The sequence below is a fragment of the Eleginops maclovinus genome, chromosome 2 (genome assembly GCF_036324505.1).
Source record: "Eleginops maclovinus isolate JMC-PN-2008 ecotype Puerto Natales chromosome 2, JC_Emac_rtc_rv5, whole genome shotgun sequence".
Lineage (NCBI taxonomy): Eukaryota > Metazoa > Chordata > Actinopteri > Perciformes > Eleginopidae > Eleginops > Eleginops maclovinus.
The window spans coordinates 25,768,687-25,788,886 of record NC_086350.1 but is presented as its reverse complement, the minus strand read 5'-3'; the positions used below and the strand labels follow the sequence as shown (position 1 = coordinate 25,788,886).

General features: G+C 41.4%; 2 protein-coding genes across 2 annotated transcripts in view; one reads left to right on the top strand and one right to left on the bottom strand.

Moving 5' to 3' along the window:
* ripor1 (RHO family interacting cell polarization regulator 1) overlaps positions 1-20,200 on the top strand; it is a 78,246-nt gene that overhangs the window by 6,641 nt on the left and 51,405 nt on the right. The window lies entirely within an intron of this gene.
* LOC134875842 (E3 SUMO-protein ligase ZBED1-like) lies at positions 15,637-18,972 on the bottom strand. Its single transcript, XM_063900525.1, has 8 exons — positions 18,964-18,972; positions 18,377-18,590; positions 17,709-18,256; positions 17,431-17,575; positions 17,085-17,316; positions 16,854-16,991; positions 16,664-16,735; positions 15,637-16,556 (listed from the first exon to the last, which is right to left on the bottom strand). Exons 2-8 carry the CDS (start codon positions 18,472-18,474, stop codon positions 16,191-16,193), a joined length of 1,599 nt encoding a protein of 532 aa, XP_063756595.1. The 5' UTR covers positions 18,475-18,590; positions 18,964-18,972; the 3' UTR covers positions 15,637-16,190.

The following is a 20,200-nucleotide window of genomic DNA, read 5'->3' as shown; positions in this document are numbered from 1 at the left end:
AGTTACAGATGTGGATTAATGATGGTAAATATAATCAGCCCTTAAATCAGACTGTAGTTCACCTGCAGTAAATCCAGCAGCTACCCTGCAGTATACAAAGCCATTCAAACTAGCTGCACCTTTACCAGCTCTGAGAACACTTTAATGATCAATCATTATAAAACATATCAGAGATATTATTCTGAAATGGACCAATCAAACAATGACTGCTTTTACTGTCACTATAAGTCCTAGACTCTGGTACTTCTACTTTTACTCAAGTACAAGATCTGAGTACTTGTTCCTCTGGTAGTGATCGAACCACTGACCCACCAACTGGTAGATGCCTCTTTCCCTCTGAGCCATCCCCACTATACTGCATTTGAATTCATCAGCATTGCAAACTGCAGCCTCCAGAAACAAAGATTTCAGAAAACTGACGAATTATCATTTTTAACAAGTCATCCGTTGAGATATTCTCTACAGTATGACCTGAAACTGAACCTATAAAGTATTATATTTAAAAGTAGAGGTCAACGATAGGGTGAAACATGAATTATTGTTATCCGTGGTCAAAGCCTGTGGAATCAGTACACATGGGTGGAACCTTAAGAAAACAATCTGGAGTTGATCCCTGTAATTATCAGACCTCAGAATTGTGCCTGACATGACCTCTGACTCACACAGTGTGTCTGAGCTGTGCTGAGTGACTCAAGCAGGCTCCTTTACTAATGACAGAGCTGTTGGACTAATCACATATTGCACTGAGTCAAAGAGCTATTTAGCCCTGTGCTGACCTCCTAGATTTCTGTTCCAAAAGAAAGTGTGTATGGGATAGAGGGAGGTTTGGTCATTGCTGTTATTTTCAGCTCTGATCCTATTCATTTGCTGGAAGGCTTTTGCTTTGAATTGACATCACACATACTCTGCTTATAGAGCAGTGTAGGAATGAGTCCTTGTCACTACCCGATCTGTCCCGGAAACCCAATCGCTTCTGCGCATGTGGGTAAATAAGGGTTTACAAAGTTGTTGAGAAAGTGTTTACGTTTTTGAAAAACCTTATTGATGAACTGTTTCAACACCAAAATCCAAAATATAATGTATTTATATTTATTATAAAAACATGTATTTGTTTAGGAAAGCCTTTTGAGCTCACTGTCTTGATTACACATCTTTAGAAAAATTGTGCTAATGAGTACTTTTACTTAAGTAAAGGATCTGATTAATTCTTCCAAAGCTGAATACATTTAGTATACCTTGATATATTTAATTGTTCATAGTTAAATGACTGTAACAATGACTTTATTTAAGCTATGCAAACATTTTACTAGCTTTTCTTGTTGATACATGACGAAAGTAGCTCCATATTTGAAACATTCAGCACTAAAACAAGAGAGAATGTGTTTATTTAATAAGAGCCCATTTGACCCTTTTATTTTATAACTAATCAAACCAAAGATAACATTAGTTCATTGAAATCCCAGAAAACTGCCGTAAATTACTTCGACATACTTAAATAAACACCATTGGAAGTAGCAGCGTATTCGCACATTCGTAGAACCGATCGGGTAATGACAGTCCGAAACCCGGAAATAAGTTAGCATTTAAGTCATTTCTGTTCTATTGAAGTCTATGTTTATTGGTTAGATGCCATAAAATAGGTCCTTAAATACCACATAGGTGAAAGATCTGTTGCTAACAAGTGTCTCAACCAGATCACTCAACGTCATTCTGCCGAACATTAGCCACCTTCAGCTTAACGGTGGTGATGTAAAGTCATGCTGCAACAATTATGTTTTGACTTCTGGTGATTACATTTACGCTTTAAGAATCAGTAGTGTGTATTTGGCACGGATCTTATTTTCTACAATATTCCGAAATCCAATGGAAAAATCCAATCCAATTCTAACTTCCAGGTCGGACAAAAATACGTCATCACTGCCCCACTCTATAGTCTCTCATTTTTCTTCAGCATTGCCGATACCTCATGACGCTGGTTAATTGACTTGTCCCATCATTTTCATGTTCAACTGCCCTGTCTCTTCTTCTCGTTACCCTACAGTGTTCTCATTCTCATTGACAGTGTTTCAGTTTGTCTCAGTGATTGTCTTTGCGTGTCGTCCGGTGGAGTCTGCACATGCAGATGGTAAAGGTGAAAGAGATTCTAAAAGGATTAGAAGGCCTTTTGTTTGTTGGAATTAAGCCATGGCTATTGGTAGGGAAAGGAAGACATACAGCCACAGAAAAATGAAGAGACCACTTCAACATTATCATTTTCTTTAGTTTTATTTTGTATAGGTCTTTGAGTTAAATGCTTTTTATTGTATTCTATAAACTACTGACACATTTCTCACCTCACTGGAATGGCTGCCATAGATGTAGAGATAAAGATTTAAGACACATTTAGATTGGTCTCATCATTTTTTCCGGAGCTGTAAGTATTTATATGCATCCTTTTCAATAAATACAAACTCATTGTTGTGTGTGTGCATTTTAGAGTTTCAAGGTTTTGTATCTGCAAAAATAACAAATTGTTGCTTGAAGTTGTTGATGGTGGACTTTTAACATTTTCAACTGTAATTTTCTCCTTGTGTTAATGCTTGTTTCACAACAACGTGTTCTGCCTGCTGTGTGCAAGTGTGAGATTGGACACTTGATGCAGTTGCATGGTGTCATGCTAATGCAGAGATACGACTAACTATTGTGTCAGGATACACCTATATTTCTGTATCTATTTTTGCTTTGGTCATCTGCACCAACACAGGTCTGATGAACATGAAGCCTGTGTTTAGTTTCCGTGTGTGTGTGTGTGTGTGTGTGTGTGTGTGTGTGTGTGTGTGTGTGTGTGTGTCTCTTTAAGGCTTTGTAAACACTAAGCAGTGAAGGTGCCTTAAACTCTGGAGATGATCCGAGGGCAGCTCTGGGTCAGTAAGGACAAACACACTGACAGCTGTGCATACAGAGTGTAGAGGCAACAATTTAGTAACAAATAAAGATTTACACACCAAACATTACGTTTTGTATCGGACACATCCTTGACTTGAAGGTGAAATGTGTTATGGATATGAAAATGTTTTATGTGACGCTGCTTTTCATGCTGCTCTATGTTGTGCAGGCAGATGGAAAGGAACTGAAGGGTTATCTGGTTGTGGTAAAGTACAGTTGGGTGTTATTGGCATTTCCGTGTAAACTTTTTGTTCTACAATCCTGGTTGAACAGCATCTACAATGCGCAAAAGTGTTCATCTTCATCTGTTTTTTCATGTGGGTTTAGATTTAAAACATTCATTCAGATTTCAGTTCATCATAGATGTTAAATTATTCAAAATGTAATGTAACCCCATGTTATATCTATGCTAATGATGTGGCACCTTTAATTACATGTTATTCATTGATAACTATTTTTTATTACTCTTGAGTCCAGTTTCCCTCACAACTCAAAACCTAATAGGAACAGCATGACTGTTCAAAAAACAAACAAACAGTGATATAGATTTAGGTCATATTGCCCATTCCTGTAGGGTGGAGGGCATCAGGGGAGAGCAGTAGCTGGTTGATGGTAGCAAACAGCATTCTAGGTTAATTGTACTGGTTGCCAATGAGAGTGGAATAATGGGGTTAGGGGATCTGCCAATCAGGGGAACACCGGTTCAGTCCCACCCCCTGCAGTAAACATGTCTCTGGGCAAGATGGAATTTAATTGTGTGTAAATCTCCATGGTTTAAAGCTTCAGTTAGATAACATGTAAGAGTAAATTGTGTCTCGCTTCAGTTTGGGAGAGATCTTCAAAGGTCCTCACACATTTCCACTGGCATTAGTTCCATTCTAGTTGTGTGCCTAGTTTGTTTCGCAGTTGGTTCAACTTGCCAACCAGTTAAGAACCAGTTTGGTTTTTCACTGACCAGAGACCGAGAGGAGCCACGCAATGACGTCACCATTAATGTTTCATGTTTAGTGAGAAAGAAGGTGAATATACGCTGCACGTCATGTACGATCATCTAGTGCTAGCTGTTGTTAGCCTCTGCATGCACCAAGCATCCCGAGGAGGTAGTGTGTCTCTTCAGTGGTCCACTGTGGTGGCATCCATAGTGGTTCGTCGTTGTGTGTGTTGCTAAATAAAATGTGCGGCTTTCTGTTGTTGTTGATCAGGTTAATCCCGCCCTCGCCTGCGAGGTAAACGTTACGTATATGGTTCTGGCCGGGCAGCCGAGTGGGGTCAGCCAAGATCTGGTTTTCTGCGCTTAAAGCCGGCGCCGCTGCGGTGGAAACACGAAAAACCAGATCTTTATCAGCTCCACCTCCGGATCCGGGTTGGTGGCATGGCAGCATTGGAGTGGGTTCCCAAATGGGACCCAGGTGTAATTTTGACCTAACAGTTTCATTGGTGCTTTAAATAATATGGGTTCAACGTTAACAGTTCAATTCAACCCAACCAATGTCTGAGAGCTCAAATCAGCACTACGCCTTAGTACAGTCTCACAGAGCTGCTAGAATCCTTGTCTTGAGTCTACGTGTCTACGAGTGTCCAGCAGTGGCTCAGTAAGTAAGGGCTTGGACTGGGAAGCGTAGGGTCGCCGGTTCAAGTCCCCAAACAGACTTGAAAAAATATGGAAAGTGGACTGCTACTTGGAGAGGTCCCAGTTCACCTTCCCTAAATGCAGAGGACCAATTTCACTGTGTGTGCTCTGCTGTGTGCATGTATGTGACTAATAAAGAGGGTTTCATCCTCCGATTCTATCTACGTAACAGTTTGGAAGCCGTTCCCAATGTTTACCTCAGCGTCGATCAGAGGATGGTGTAACACTATCAACAGGTTGTGGTCACAGATTAAAACATGTGTGTCTATACCTGCCCATGCAGCAGCTTAACCCTCCACAAAGGGTTAACCTAATGACACAATTTCCCTGCGTGCACATACTGCTCACCGGCCAACTGTGTAGTCACAGACCTGGATACAATCAGCTCTCCCCAATAACACCGATTCTTTTATAACGTTGTGTCATCTGAGAATTTGGTGGTTTACAAGACTAATATAAACTGTACACACATTTTCACTTCCACATTTAAATGTAGGCACGGAAACCTTTCAGCTAAACATCTATGTGTATGATATATAATATCTTTACATGAGTAGGGGCTCATTCACTCTGGTTATGTGTCACTCTGAACCATATTAGACTAGCTAAAAACTAGTAATTAGCCTGCAGCACTCCAGTGACAGTTAAGCTGCTTACTGGCCAGCTGGAGATTAACCAGAAAGTCTGTACTTCACAGGGGTCCACACACACACACACACACACACACACACACAACACACACCGGCAAGTCATGTGATGCTAAGTGAAGTAGGAACAGTCTGTCAGCTCATTACTCTCGTCAGTCTACTTCAACTGAATGGAACACGATTGAACTCATTTGTATACAGTACAGTAGATTGCAGGGTTTGTCCCTGCTTGCCACAATCTAAGGAGTGTCTATCTGACCACCCAACAATGAGAATACGATCGGGACAAAATGAAAACATGAGTAAACAGAGCTGACCTTTCACATTTTTGTTAGTGTTGGTTTTGCTTTATTTAAAGGTTCCATAGAAAGCGTCTATCTGGTATTTTAATTGTTCTCTGATGTCTTAAAGAAGGTATATAACTTTGGTTGATCCAAAAAATGTCCAGATGCCGTTTTACAGGACCATTTACAACCCTATGATTTGGTCCTAGAATGAAACAGGCCTCATTTACTTATTTGGGGGCTCGTTTAAATAATGATGATGAGCTCTGCTCTGATTGGCTGGTTTACAAGGAGCATTCCATGGCTGCCTCAGAGCACACAGAAGTAAGTGAGGTTGCGAAAATTGTGAGAGATGAACCATGGAGGCTATTGGCATCCAACCTTACATGTTTGAGCCTTTATCGGATTAGGAACAGAAAATTTGAAATCAAAATAAAATGATTTGTTATAGCGTTAAAGCTATGCCAGATAGTGTGCTGAATGTCTGTGGCTAAAGCTTCATGTCCCAGGCAAAACAGTCATATACAGAGTCATGGTCAGCTGAAATTCTTTGCCGGTCCATATTATTCAGGAAAATTCCCCACGTACATTTCAAAGTTTGATAAAAAACATCATTGTGTTATAAAGTATAATTAAAATGTGGCTGTGGGTATGTACAACTGATTGTATTGTATATGTTCGGCTTAATGGTGGTTATAATAGAATGATCATTTCTGTTTTCACTTCATACTGAATTGTAATTGCATGAAATGATGAGCTTGTTTTTCTGACTGTGTGTGTGATGACCCCATAAATAATAGCCACTGCTCATGCTAGTGCTGATGGGGATCCTAACTAAGACTAACACTATCAATAAGTTAAACATCATGGAAATAAAAAGTATCTTTATTGCAAGAGAAAGTTAGCCAAAGCATTATATTATAGTATCATAAGGTATAGCAGTAGCTCAGTGGGGGGGCAGTAGCTCAGTCTTGAGGGTCGAACAGCCCAAGTAAGGATGATAGACTGGTGTTGGAGAGGTCCCAGTTCACTTCCTGGGCCCTGCAATGGTGTCCTTCAGCAAGGACTCTCTGCTCCCCAGGCACAGTGTAGTAGCTGCCCTCTGCTTCCTAGAACTGGGACGGGTTAAATGTGTGTTACAAATGAAGAGGGTTTCACTGGAATCCTCCAAGAAAAAGGGGATATGTTAATCACTGGATTAGGTGCAGACCATGAACCTCGATGTCCACTTTTATATCTCACCGGGAACCTTGGTACCTATTTCTCCCTGATATCTTTTTAATGTTTGTTTAATGATTTATTAGTGGGATTTTGAGCATAACAGATACTGTACATATTACACCTCATGCATTAAGCGGCATTAATACAAAGATTCATTCTGTGAAACCCCCCACTCCATTCCTCCATTACAGATAAGTATCAGTGAAATAGAGTTTAATGGATTTTGATACCGGTAATAGTGGTAGTGGTAGTCTGATATAGGCCATGCATGCCTTCACATACATAGACATACTTACATACAAGTCATGCATGCTCATACGCTCACAGAGACAAACAAATAACACAAAAATAAAGTAAAATCAAGAGAGAGATAAATAAAATAAAAATGAATAAATAAAACAAAAACAGCTACTGTGCTACAGCTACTTATAGGAGGGAATATAACCATTGTCAAGACATCAGGGTCAATGTCTATATGGAGAGACCGGACATGATCTAGGAAAGGTTGCCAGATTTTATAGAATTTCTGTTCTAAGAAACGAAGGGAGTATTTCATTTTCTCCAGTCTCATAAAATGAAGCGCATCCTTTATCCATTGAGAGTGAGAGGGGGGGCAAGGGCTTTTCCACCGCAACAGATACGCATGTCTTGCTAGCAGTGTGAGAAAGGCAACAAGCTCAGTAAAATAGGACGGCAGTGAGAGGTCAATGGGTAGGACACCAAACAGGGCAAGCAATGGTGATGGTTGAATGTTTGGCAGATGTGATGGCTGAGAGGGAGTCAAAAACGCATGTCCAGAAGGGAGCAAGGGTGGGGCAATACCAGAACATATGACTGAGATTGGCTGGTCCTTGGTGACATTTGTCACAGTTTGGATCAATCTCAGGGTAGATACGAGCAAGCTTGCTTTCAGACCAGTGAACTCTGTGAATCACTTTGCACTGTAAAACTCCATGGCGAGCACAGACGGACGACGAGTGGACCCAACTCAGAGCATGCTCCAGGCAGCAGGACCTATATCCTCACCAAGCTCTGCAGACCAAGCAATGCGCAACGCATCAGAGGTTTTTGTCTGACTTTTGAGAAGTGTATTGTACAGTATTGAAATCGAACCTTTGAGACTCTGGTTAACATCAAGTATGGCATCAGTGAGAGTAGGGGAAGGGAGGGCAGGGAAGCCAGGAAAATGTTTGCGAACAAAATCTCTGACTTGCAAATATCTAAAGAAATGAGTGCGCTGCAAATTGAAAGCTTGAGTTAGCTGGTCAAAGGAAGCAAATATGCCACTAATGTAAAGCTGTTTTATTGACACAATCCCTTGGTCTTTCCATATCAAAAAAGCCTTGTCAATAACTGACGGAGTGAATAGAGGGTTATAATGTACTGGGGCCATGACAAGTATTACCTGTAGCCTAAAGTGCCGACTGAACTGATTCCAGATTCTAAGGCAGTTTTTCACTTCAACACCACTGGAGTGTGCAGATGGTGACGAAGTCAGGGGGAGGCACAGCAGGGACATCAGAGAGGAGGTACTACATGAGGCTTCCTCAACCTGCAGCCATGATGAAATTGGTTGTTGGTTTGGCGCCAGTGCAATATATTTCTAATGTTTGCAGTCCATAATAAAGCAGGTAGTTGGGTAGAGCTAGGCCGCCGAACTGTTTAGGTGTTTGTAGAATTGATTTTTTGATTCTAGGGGTGCTTTTGTTCCAACTAAATTGTGAGATTGAGCTATCAAGAGAGTGGGAAAAGGGTTTAGGGAGGAAAATAGGTATGCACTGGAAAAGATACAAGAACTTGGGCAGCACATTCATTTTAATACAATTTATACGACCAGCGAGAGACAGAGGCAAGAGTGACCACCGATGGATGTCTTGTTATAGCCTGGCTAAAAGAGGTGAGAAGTTACTTTTAAATAGTTCTGAATAGTTTTTTGTTACACAGACACCCAAATATTTAAAGTGCTCCAGAGACGTTCTGAATGGTAATTTTGAGAAGGGACAGGCTGTGGCAGCCGCATTAACTGGCATAAGTTCGCTTTTATGCAGATTTAATTTATAACCTGAGATATGCCCAAAGTCTTTCAACACAGTAAGTACGAGGGGGATAGATTTGTCTGGACAAGAAAGAAAGACCAGGAGGTCATCGGCGTACAGAGATACCTTATGTTCTATACCGCCTCTTGAGATGCCCTGCATCTGACTTGACCTTAGAGCTACTGCTAGAGGTTCAATGGCAATGACAGTAATGGAGAGAGTGGGCAGCCCTGTCGGGTACCATGTTTGAGGGAGAAATAACCAGAATAGTCAATATTTGTGCGGACACAAGCAAGGGGGGATGTATACAAAAGCTTAATCCATGATATAAATGTATTGCCAAAGCCAAAACATTTCAAGGTGCAGAACAGGTAGGGCCACTCCACACGATCAAATGCCTTTTCAGCATCCATTGAGATGACCAGCTCAGGGTTGTCAGAGGTTGTGGGTGAATACAGAATATCAAAAAGTCACCTGATATTGTGAAAGGAATGTCTGTTCTTTATAAACCCTGTTTGGTCTGCGGCGATGATATTTGGAAGGACACACTCTAGACGTCTAGCCAGCATTTTAGCCAGTATTTTGACATCTGTACAAAGAAGAGAGATAGGGCGATAATTACTACAGGACAATGGGTCTCTATCCTTTTTCTAGATAAGAGAGATAGTAGCCTGACATAGCGTGAGAGGGAGTGTGCCTCTTTGCAGCAATTCATTAAACATGTTAAGTAGCAGTGGGGACAGTGTATCTGCTAATGTTTTTAAAAATTCAGCAGGGAAACCGTCAGGGCCAGGACTTTTCCCATTCTGCATAAACATTAAAGCACTCCTAAGTTCGTCTATTGTGAACGGTGCGTCCAGACTAGATGCCACTTCAGAGTTGATGGAAGGATATCTAAGGAACTAAAAAAGTGTTCGTATTGTGTTTTGCTATTTGGGCACTCAGAGGAATAATGAAGCATAAAAATCTCTGATCTGGTTATTAATGGATTGAGGGTTAATAGTTATTCCAATATCTGTGTCAATCTGGTCGATGTGCATTGATGAGGAGGACTGCCGAATTTGGTGAGCAAGCAATTTAGGTCTATCTCCAAACTCATAGTAAGTATGACGTGTTTTTAGAATGGAATATGCTGTTTCATTGGATGTCATATTCTGCTTTCTTTGTGAGTAGTTCTTTGAAAACATCAGCATCAGGTGTGAATGCAGCTCTGCTATGTCCTTGGAGAGAGAGAGACTTTCTTTTCCCTAACAATCTTTCTCTGATAAGCAGAGTAAGATATTATTTCACCTCTTGAGTAAGCTTTACATGACTCCCATATAGCTGCTGCAGATATATCTGGATTGGCATTAGTAGATATGAAAAGATCAATACAACTGTTAATTGTGTTAATAAAGTTGGTGTCAGAAAGTACAGCAAATTAAAGCGCCAGGGAGAGCGGGAAAGAGATCTGCCTGGGAAGGAGATCCATGACGACGGCTGCATGATCTGAAATTACAATGGGACTGTAGGAATACGACGTGACAGAGGAGAGGAGTTTACTATCAATTAGAAAGAAATCATTCGTGAGAATGTGCCATTTACAGGTGAGAAAAATGAGAACTACTTGGTGCTAGGGTTAAAGCATACTGTTCCATGAATAGCTGGATAACTTGAGATGATTTAGATGGAACACAAGGCCTGCTAGATGAACAATCAAGCGAGGGGTCAAGACAGCAGTTGAAGTCACCACCAAGGATAAGCTGGTGAGAGTTTAGGTCAGGGAGAGAGAAAAAAAAGTTCTCATTATCCCAATTTGGGCCATACACATTTGCCAACACCAGGTTATTGGCTCCAATTTTGCCTGTAACAATTACAAAACATCCATTAGGGTCTGAAATGACAGTTGACATTGGACAGTGGGATTGATTTATGAATCAGAATAGCCGCCCCACGTGCCTTGCTTGAAAATGAAGAGTGATAAAGTTGCCCCACCCAACCTCTCTTAAGTTTAACGTGGTCTAATGGCTTAAGGCGAGTCTTCGTAAAAAGGCTATTTTAGTGTTAAGGGTTTTAAGATGGTTAATCACTCTGTTGCACTTAGCAGGAGAGTTCAGGCCTCCAACATTCTAACTAGTAAATCGAACAGCACCACTTGGTGCAGAGAAGGAGACTGCACTAGACATCATATGATGGGATTGACTGTGTGAGTGGAAATGTTGCCTCTATGAGTGTCCCCGCCCATCGCCGCTCACAACAAAGCGCCAAAGAGGGGGAATAAATCACTTGTCTGGGTCTAACATTGCGAATTATAGTAGCAGTAGCACAAATACAATAGAAAAATACAAATAACGTACAATAAAAGAAAGCTTACAAAACAGTGACAAAAACACACCACTCTCCCCCCACGCAACCCAACCCAAACATCGTTGCTGCTGCAGGAACCAGCAGCAGCATGAAACTCACTGATTCACTGATCAGCATCTATTGATACTTCCTCAAATCTATCGCGCTGATCCCACGACTTAGTTAACTTAAAGGAAAACATTGCATCTTAAATACCAGAAGATAAACATCAACTAGTGCATTAGGCATTAGATATTATTTGAACACGTCTGCTATTGAAAACCTATTGAAAATACGACTAAACATAACGTTTCTGTAACGATAACGTCTACCCTGCAAACAACTTCAAATGGCTAGCATCACGTTTAGCCGCACCAAGGGCAAGCGCATAGCTAACATTGATGTCAGAAAACAGGATTACACTGGAAAGATCACACCTTGCCTTCCCACATATTTAAGGCATTAACGATACCGTTTATTTTGCATAGGTTTGTATATGGGTTCACTAGCTTACGCATTTTGGTTCGAGTTCTGGACAAACTTGCCAGCCTCCGAAACAGACTGGATCCATTTCTTCTCGCCGCTGGGTAGGGTGATACGGAGCTTGACTGGATACAGGAGGGCTGGTTTGTACCCTTGCTTGTAAAGTTCTGCCATGGAGTTTTTGTATTCCGCTCATTACCTCAGAACGTCCAGGCTGTAGTCTTCGTAGAATCGGATCTTGTGCTCCTTGTAGAACAGGTCAGCCCGTCTGTGAGCCTCACGGACGAGCAGGTCCTTAACTTGGAAGCGATGGAGGCGTATGATGACAGGCCGCGGCTTATCTACTGTAGCAGGCTTGGGTGCAAGGGTGGGCACGATTAAGCTCAGGGGGTGAAGAGAGGATCTCCCTGCCAAAGACATCCACAAGTAGTTGGGAAAAGAACGCGGTTGGTCGTGACCCCTCAAGCGACTCAGGTAGGCCAATAATCCTGATGTTTTGGCGCCTATTGCGTCCCTCCAGGTCGGCTAGCTTCGTTCTGAGCAACACGTTGTCTTGTTGGAGGGTAGCACATGCGTCCTCTAGTTTTTGGAGACGACCATCCACCTCATTAGAGTTGTCTTCCAAAGAACTGATCCGCTGCCCATGATCTGTAACAGTCGAGTGCAAGCCGTCCAGTGTGGTCCTAAATACCTCAAAAGATGACTTAAAGTCTGCAGATAAAGTTTTCCTGTGCTCTTCTAACATAGAGCTAAGTCTCGCTAGCGTGACGCTAGCAGGCAAAGAAGAGGCATCTTTATCTTGCTTGCCCTTTGTTTTAGACATAGTCGAGATGTAAGAAATAGTGGGTACAGTTATGCTAGTCCTTTGCGAACTAAAACTCCTTAAAAGGAGAGGCTTAAAAGGCAAACTAAAAGTTAAGTCATGGGAGCCAGCTGCCTATGCGTCTACTCAGCACACCTCAGACCGGAAGATATCTTGTCATCTGAAGGCATACAATGTTTGTGTGGTCTTTATTATTTGTAGTTTGCTTTTTAAAGAAAAAGAAAAAGAGAAGGATTAAGGATGAGGGCTAACAAATCAGGAACTCTATCTCAGGTAATGAGTTTGGTGGATTTTGTCAATTAACCTTAATCCAATAAAGAGCAAAACAACAGGCCTAACATTATCTTAAACTCTGATGTGGGACAACACAGTTTCATTGGTCTTGAAGTAAAATCATGGTACAACTTCATGGGGTTGTCATGAAAGCATCTTGTGTTGGAGAAGAAAAACAGTTTATTGCATTCCTTATTGGGTCGTTCCAGTTTTTTCAAAATGCTAAAAAATGACATAACCTTCAGAATCATCCCTCTTACTGGAACCCCATGCACCCCCCACTCTAGTAATTTAGAAATAAAAGATAAACCTGATCTGGGTAGTTGTGATTGGACAATTGCTGTTCAGAGGAGGGTTTAGCAAATGATCAGTTGGCAGTATATATTATTTGATGCTGTAAATGTGTGGGTTTTAAATCTGCATCAGCCACACAGGCCAGCACAGAGGATTCTCAGGCACCTGGGCACCAGTGTATACGTGTGAAATTCTATAAGTATGAAGCAGGACATTGTGGAGATCTGTTAACGCTCCCTGGGTGAGGTTAAAAATAACCCTGTCCAGGGAATAGAAAAGAGGTTACACACGGAAAAAAAACGATTCAGCACTGTTTTTGATTCTCTGCTGAACACAGCCAAGCAATCTGCAAACTGAATTGTAATTTTGACATTTAATTTTCTAAATATATAACCCTTCCTTAAATATGAAGATGAGTTTACTTGTCTCTGGGAGCACTATGGATGTATATAGAGAACTGGATACAGCGTTGGAGGCGGGGCCCTGTTCGTTCCTATGAGAGTTGCTCAGTGGTGCATAAACCTAAAAATGGATCATCAGGGGACTTCGGCCCATAGGGCATGCGTACTTGAGTTTTCCTTAAGCCCCGCCTCCGATCCACAGCGTCTAGGCTGCGTGATTGGAGAGAGAAAATTATGGATTCAGCTTTTAGATCAAAAAGTGCTTCATACTTGGTAGTGGATTTAGCTAAACTAAATATACACTGATTCCTTTCCAATATAAGTCAAATAAATGGATGTCACAGACTCAGAAAGAAATTATATGGAAACACTATGAAAGTTGCTTTAATGCCAAGCTCACTTCTTGGGGGCTTGAGCTCTTCTAAATACGGATGCACAGGGATTTGAAATTGGCAGAGATACTGACTTTTTTAAGTGGATAGAGCATTCGAAGGAAGCATTGCACATTAAATGCAGTTTATTTGTCAGCGTCAATATGACACGTAATGTTTTTAGTCCCACAGCAATCCCTGGCCTCATGTCACCTTATACAAGAATGATCCCAGTTAGTTTGCAAAGTGAGGAAGAGAGATTTTACATCTGGGGAATACATGCATCAGACCTGGGTTTGATACCAGCAGATGGATTTTAAGTAACGGACATTTTGAAATGAAAGAAAAACTGGATTTAGGCTTGGACAGTAACAGATTACATGTAACGGGATTAGGTCATTAGAACACAAAGGTTTCCATATTTCCTTACAGTGACGTTACTACCAGGATTACATTGATGAAATACAGGAAAGGGGAAACCACGGTTCAGTTCCAGCTGTGCCTTCCAGTTGTTAATATACTGTCACCCTCAAGGAGTCAAAATTGTATTTGAAGAAACATTAGTAAATGCTTTGTAAATTATACTATTTTGTATTTCAAATCTCTGAGCGTGGGACACATTTCAGATTAGGTTGCTGATTACATGTTTTTACAGGAACTAGCAACATAACTCATTAAAAAAAAAACCTACCTGTTGGATTGAACAGTTCTATTAGGCTTTTATCAAGTTCAAGAAAAGTTTGAAGAAAGCCTGCATAAAAAACTGATGCATGGACTTCAAAAGGAGTGGACATTTAGTAATAGTAATGGTGTGTGCGCGTGCGTGCGTGTGTGTATGTGTTGCCCTTGGTATGGACAGGGGGTCTGCGTTTTATCTGTCTCAGGCTGTGCCAGTCTCCGTGTTTTCTCTGTGAAGTTTTCTGGATTCCTCTGTTTATGAAATCCCCCCCCCCTACAGCTGCCATGTGCTCTCCCTCGCTCAGCATCTGCTGTACATATTACAAGATATCCCTTATCCAAATGTGCATGCAACCATTCATTTAACTTTCAAAAGAAGATAGAAGAAGAAGATGGACCTTTATTAATCAGGGAAATTCAGTTTCCCACTCAGGTTTTTTACACACGCACATGCGCACACGTAAATTCACACACAGTTACAGAATACATATGCACATGCATCGAGAGGATCCAGAGCGGAGAGGCAGCCGTCTAGCTGGGGCCAGGGAGCAGTTGGGGGTTCGGTGCCTAGCTCAAGGACACCTCGGCAGTGGCCCAGGAGGTGATCTGGCTCCTCTCCAGTACCAGTCCACACTCAGTCTTTCTTGTTCCGATCAGGACGTGAACCAGCAGTCCAAAGTCCAAGTCCCTACAGACTAGACCACTGCCGCCAAAAGGCTGCTTTCTTCCTGCAGTGCTTTTAAAGACATGCTTGTGATGTTTGTACAAGGCAGGACACGCAGCATTATGATATAAATCACTATCTGACCTCGACCTGTAGCGACATCAGGCATTTCCTTTACAATAAACTGAAGTTATGCTGAAATATTACGGTTTATAATGTTTGTAAAGTGCTGAGATAAGCATGATTTTCATGATATAAACCCACTAAAGCTGCTCTCCATCCAGTGAAAGTGAAAAGATCAGGATTTTGTATTTTAAAGTGGCGGAAAAGCATTGAATGAAATGTCAGAACAGCAAACACAGGTACAGTCACAATCAAATATGGATGTATGGAAATGTGAAAAAGGTCAATGTGAATTTCGTTGTTCTGGATTTTGAATTCTGCCAGGGTTTTAGGCGACCTTGAACGCACCAGCAGAGGGTGGTCTCAACACTGCCTCTGACTGAGTGACAGACTGCATAACTGCAGCAAGTTCTGAGTCGATCAAAGTCTGCTGTAAAATAATTGTAAGCACAATGCATAGGGATGGGAATTGATAAGATTTTTACGATTCCGATTCCCTTATCGATTCTGTGAAACGATTCAATTCCTTATCGATTCTCTTATCGATTCCAATTTGGGGGAAAAAGGAGAATAAACAGTTTGATGTAACATTTATCTTTGTTTTAATGAAAAATATTCTATTGTGACAGTTACTTATTAATCTCTAATAACAAGTGTGTGTGTGTGTGTGTGTGTGTGTGTGTGTGTGTGTGTGTGTGTGTGTGTGTGTGTGTGTGTGTGTGCGCGCACTCAAGTAGTGTGTGTGTGTGTGTGTGTGTGTGTGTGTGTAAAAAAAATTAACAGTTCTTTTGCAGATGAACATATCTGCTTTTCTGTACAAGAAAATGTAACAAATAACAACAAATAACAAATACTGAATCATGTAATTACAAGAACAATGTAATCACAAGCACTGTGTGTGTGTGTGTGTGTGTGTGTGTGTGTGTGTGTGTGTGTGAGTGTGAGTGTGAGTGTGAGTGTGAGTGTGAGTGTGAGTGTGTGTGTGTGTGCACTCAAGTAGTAGTAGGGAAAATTAACAGTTCTTTTTCAGAAATATGAGCATATCTGCTTTTTCTGGAAGGATACGGGATCTTTCGGGGCTTATGGTGTCTCCAGCCGTGGAGAACACCCTCTCAGATGGGGTGGAGGAAGCTTGCACACAGAGGTAGTTTTCAGCCAGTCCAGATAGCAAGGGCAGCGTATCCTGCTTGTTCCACCACCACAGTGCGGCGCTATCCCTGCAGGGGATGGAGGGCAGGCTTTTGTAGAACTGGATTTCCTGATCCACCTTCTGAGCCAGGGAAAGACGGGGCTGTGATTCACGGATTGACTGCAGCTCGTTGTCCTCCTCCTCGAATAGTTCTTCCAAGGCTGTCTTTTTTGATGGTGGTGGCAGTGCCTGAAATTAAATGAACATGAAGTAAAAAAAACAAACAAACATATATAAGTCAATAATCATGACAAAACAGCATCCAAAGGTCATTACAAATGAATGAGTTAACTTACATAGTGTTCCTCTACTTCTTCCTCCTCCCCATCTTCGCAGCCTTCCCTCTGTGTCTCTCCTTCCCCTGGGAGCTTGAGAAGTGATGTAAACACATTAATAACTTTTAACACAGAGCCGTAGAAGGTCTCACTCACAATGGAATCAAATGCAATGATAAGACAAACAGAATTTAAACAGAAATTAAAATACCTCATCTCTTGCTGCCACTGTATTTGCTGTTATTGCAGCTTCCCTGATCCTGTCGCAGACTGCATCACTTTTCACTTTGTATTTAAATCTGGGGTCCAAGATGGTGGCTTCCTCCAGGAATCTCTGAATGTCAGTTCCCTTCAATTTCAAAAAGGAGGATAGGATGACATTAGACTAGTGGTACAAATTGGCCTAAAGCATCAAGGTAAGATTAAATGTAGTTGTGCTTACCTGGTAGCGTTTGGAGAGATCCTTCCAAATGTTCTCCTTGATGCTCCTTGTGAACGCAGAGTCACCTTCCTGCACAGTGTACTGTTGCTCCAGCTTCTGCAAGATGGGCAAAATCTCACCGCAGGTTGCACTTTTGTCGCTGGAGACGGCCAGTGTGGAGGTGTAATGCTTCCGCATGAGATGCACAAACTCCTCTGCTTTCCTTAAGTCCTCGTTGCCTATTCTGTCCAACCTACAATGTAAATAAAAACAGAAAAAGATGTATGTAGCACAAATAAACAAAAACAAAACCAGTCAAAGTTTTAAAAAAAGTTTAAGTCATATTATCATTTAAAATATATATCACCTTTCCTTCTCCATGGGTCTTCTTATGCGTGGATCTATGGCTGCAGCCTGGATAGCAGGGAACTGCTCGGTGAATCTCTCCATCATCAAATAGAGGGAATTCCATCTGGTCCTTACATCCAGGAGGAGCATGTGCTTGGGCAGCTCTGAGGGTTCACATATACACAACACAATGTAAATATTTATTATCTAATAATTTACATACACATACCTATACATGTATATTTTCATGTACATCTAGTATAATGCTTGCAATGTACTGTAAGGAGAGTATCTTACTGAGCAAGTCTTGTTTCTCTTTAAGAACAACTTTTGCCATGTGTGACCTCTTCATCCAGACAACAACTGCTCGAACTCGTGCTGCCCAATTGGATATGGCAGTGCAGTTGTACAGCTTTTGCGCTCCCAGGTTCAGCGTATGAGCGAAGCATGGAAATTTGACAATTTGCAGCTGTTTGATGGCTACATCCATGTTCGCTGCATTGTCTACAGTTGCTGCCACAACCTTTTCCCGTACACCATATTCTTCTAAAATGTAATCAATCTCCTCTGCTACAGCTGAGCCTGTCTGAGATTGGTACACGGCTTTGGTTTTTAGGACCTTTTCCTTTACCTGGCCATTGCTCACGTAGTGCAGAGTAACCGTGAGATAATGATCCTGACAAAAGCTTGTCCACCCATCAGCCGTGATAGCTGCCTTTGACACTGTTTTCAGTTCAGAGATCACATTTCCCTTTTCCACACCATACCAAGCAGGGATTAAGTGGTTGGTTAAGCTTTCCCTGCTGGGGGCTTTGTATTTTGGATTGAGAACCTTTGTCATCTCCCTAGAAAACATATGAAAATGAATGAGTGTAAACATCTGTTTAATGAGGAGGAAAATATTCTATTCTATTCTATTCTAATCTGACATTTGATAATCTGACAACAACCTCACATTCACCTACCGAAATTCAGGGGCGTCTACTGTAGAAAATGGGTGCAAACCCTTAACAACAAATTTGGTAACTGCCCGGTGACATTCTTCTACCTTTGCCTGGGACATTTTATTTCTGCCTGCCTCGACGAAAATAGAAGCCAGAGGTAAACGGGAGCAAGTGCTGCTAGCCTCTGAGTCAGCCAGACTACCCGTCTCGTCCCGGTCATCATCTTGTTCTAAATCTAACGAAGAAGGCATTTGTTTGATGAAAAAGCAATACTGTACAATTTCGGGAAATAAACTAATTTCCCACCTCCCTTTGATTTAAATAAATGAGCGTCACCTTTCTCTGGCTCCCTGAATCGGCGGCGCAACTTACTAGCATGTTTCATTAGCTACATAGCAACAGCTAGAATTCTTCCCTAGAACTACGGATGCCTTGCCATCAAGTAAGCTAATTAAACATGCTAGCAAGGAACGGCTTGATTAACCAGAAACATAAACTCCCTTAATTACCCCAAGGAGAGGTAGGAAATGGGTTTATTTCCAGAAATGGCGTGGTACATAATTTACTAGGAATCACATTAAGGATTAGTCAGTGGGATAGCTACTTACCACCAGAGTTGCCTTCTGTGTTAGCCCCCAAGGTCACGGTGGTCGTAGAAGCTTGGCTGCTGTCACTCCGAAGGGCATCAAAAACGCGACACTCGTTAAAGTTTATCCCGTGTTGTGTGCGCAGATGTTTATGCATATTTGAAGTATTCCCTCCCGCCGATGTTATCAACAATTTGCAGTGGTTGCAAAACGCCCTGTTGCCATCCTTATGTAATGTGAAATGAAGCCACACTTTGGACCGTTTTAACCTTAGGGGTGCCATTTCAGACTTGTAAAAAGAATCACGAGCGTCACCTGCGTAACCAAGCAACTACGCCACGTCAAGCCGAGCTTACTGAATCATTCGTGTGTAACTTGCTGCGTAAATAACGTTACATAAACCGTGCGGTCTGGAATCTATAAGAGAATCGTTTAACGAGCTGCCAAACGGTTCCATGGAATTGAAACACAAGGAACCGGTTCTCAACAGGAACCGGTTCTCGATTCCCATCCCTAACAATGCAGTATTTCCTCTTCAAAGGAGGCTTAGGAACAAACAACTATGATGTTTGATAACAGAAAAGAGGGGGAAGAGAAAGAAGAGCTGCAGTGATTCAGTCAAAGAGACACTCCGATCAGCAAGTGACTGTACAGTATGTGATGTTTCTGCACACTGTTTTTACTTATTCAGGTTAAGTGGAGTTTTATTTTCCCATGACTTTTCCTAACATACTCTCTCTGTAAAGACCTGTGTCCATATGAGCAGCAGCGTCTTTTTTCAATAGTTTCAAATTCATTTTTTGTCAACAAATTTTTCTTTAGTCTATTAGTCTAAAAAAATAGAAATAAAATCAAAAACGTGTTCACACACACATTAAGAATCCTTACTGGAGCTTCTGCTGTTTGTACCGCTGACGGGCTGTGACTCACGCACTTTCTACGTGTACAATTTCATTCATATTTCAAGGGTTAATTATTAGTTTTGTTTTATATTTAATGTGAAGCACAACGTACCATGCTGTTATATTATTGTCTTTATCAGCCTTTGAAACTGAAACCATTTTGGAAGAATGTGATCATGATTTTTTTGTATATCATAATATATCAGATACATGAGACGATTAGTCGAGTTATCAAAGCTGCAGAGTCATATATTACACCTCGAACAACAAATAAATCCAGAGCTCCGGTTTCTTTACTTCCTGTACAGAAAAAAGGAGAGTAAAAGAAAGGATGGAATTCAGGAATCAGTTTCAGT

Excerpts from the sequence above, each read along its gene's own strand:
- LOC134875842 (XM_063900525.1), bottom strand. The coding sequence starts at position 18,474 with ATGTCCCAGGCAAAGGTAGAAGAATGTCACCGGGCAGTTACCAAATTT. Across the intron at positions 16,736-16,853 it reads CAGTGGCAGCAAGAGATGAG|CTCCCAGGGGAAGGAGAGAC; the intron begins GTATTTTAATTT and ends TCACTTCTCAAG. Across the intron at positions 16,557-16,663 it reads AAGAAGTAGAGGAACACTAT|GCACTGCCACCACCATCAAA; the intron begins GTAAGTTAACTC and ends ATTTAATTTCAG.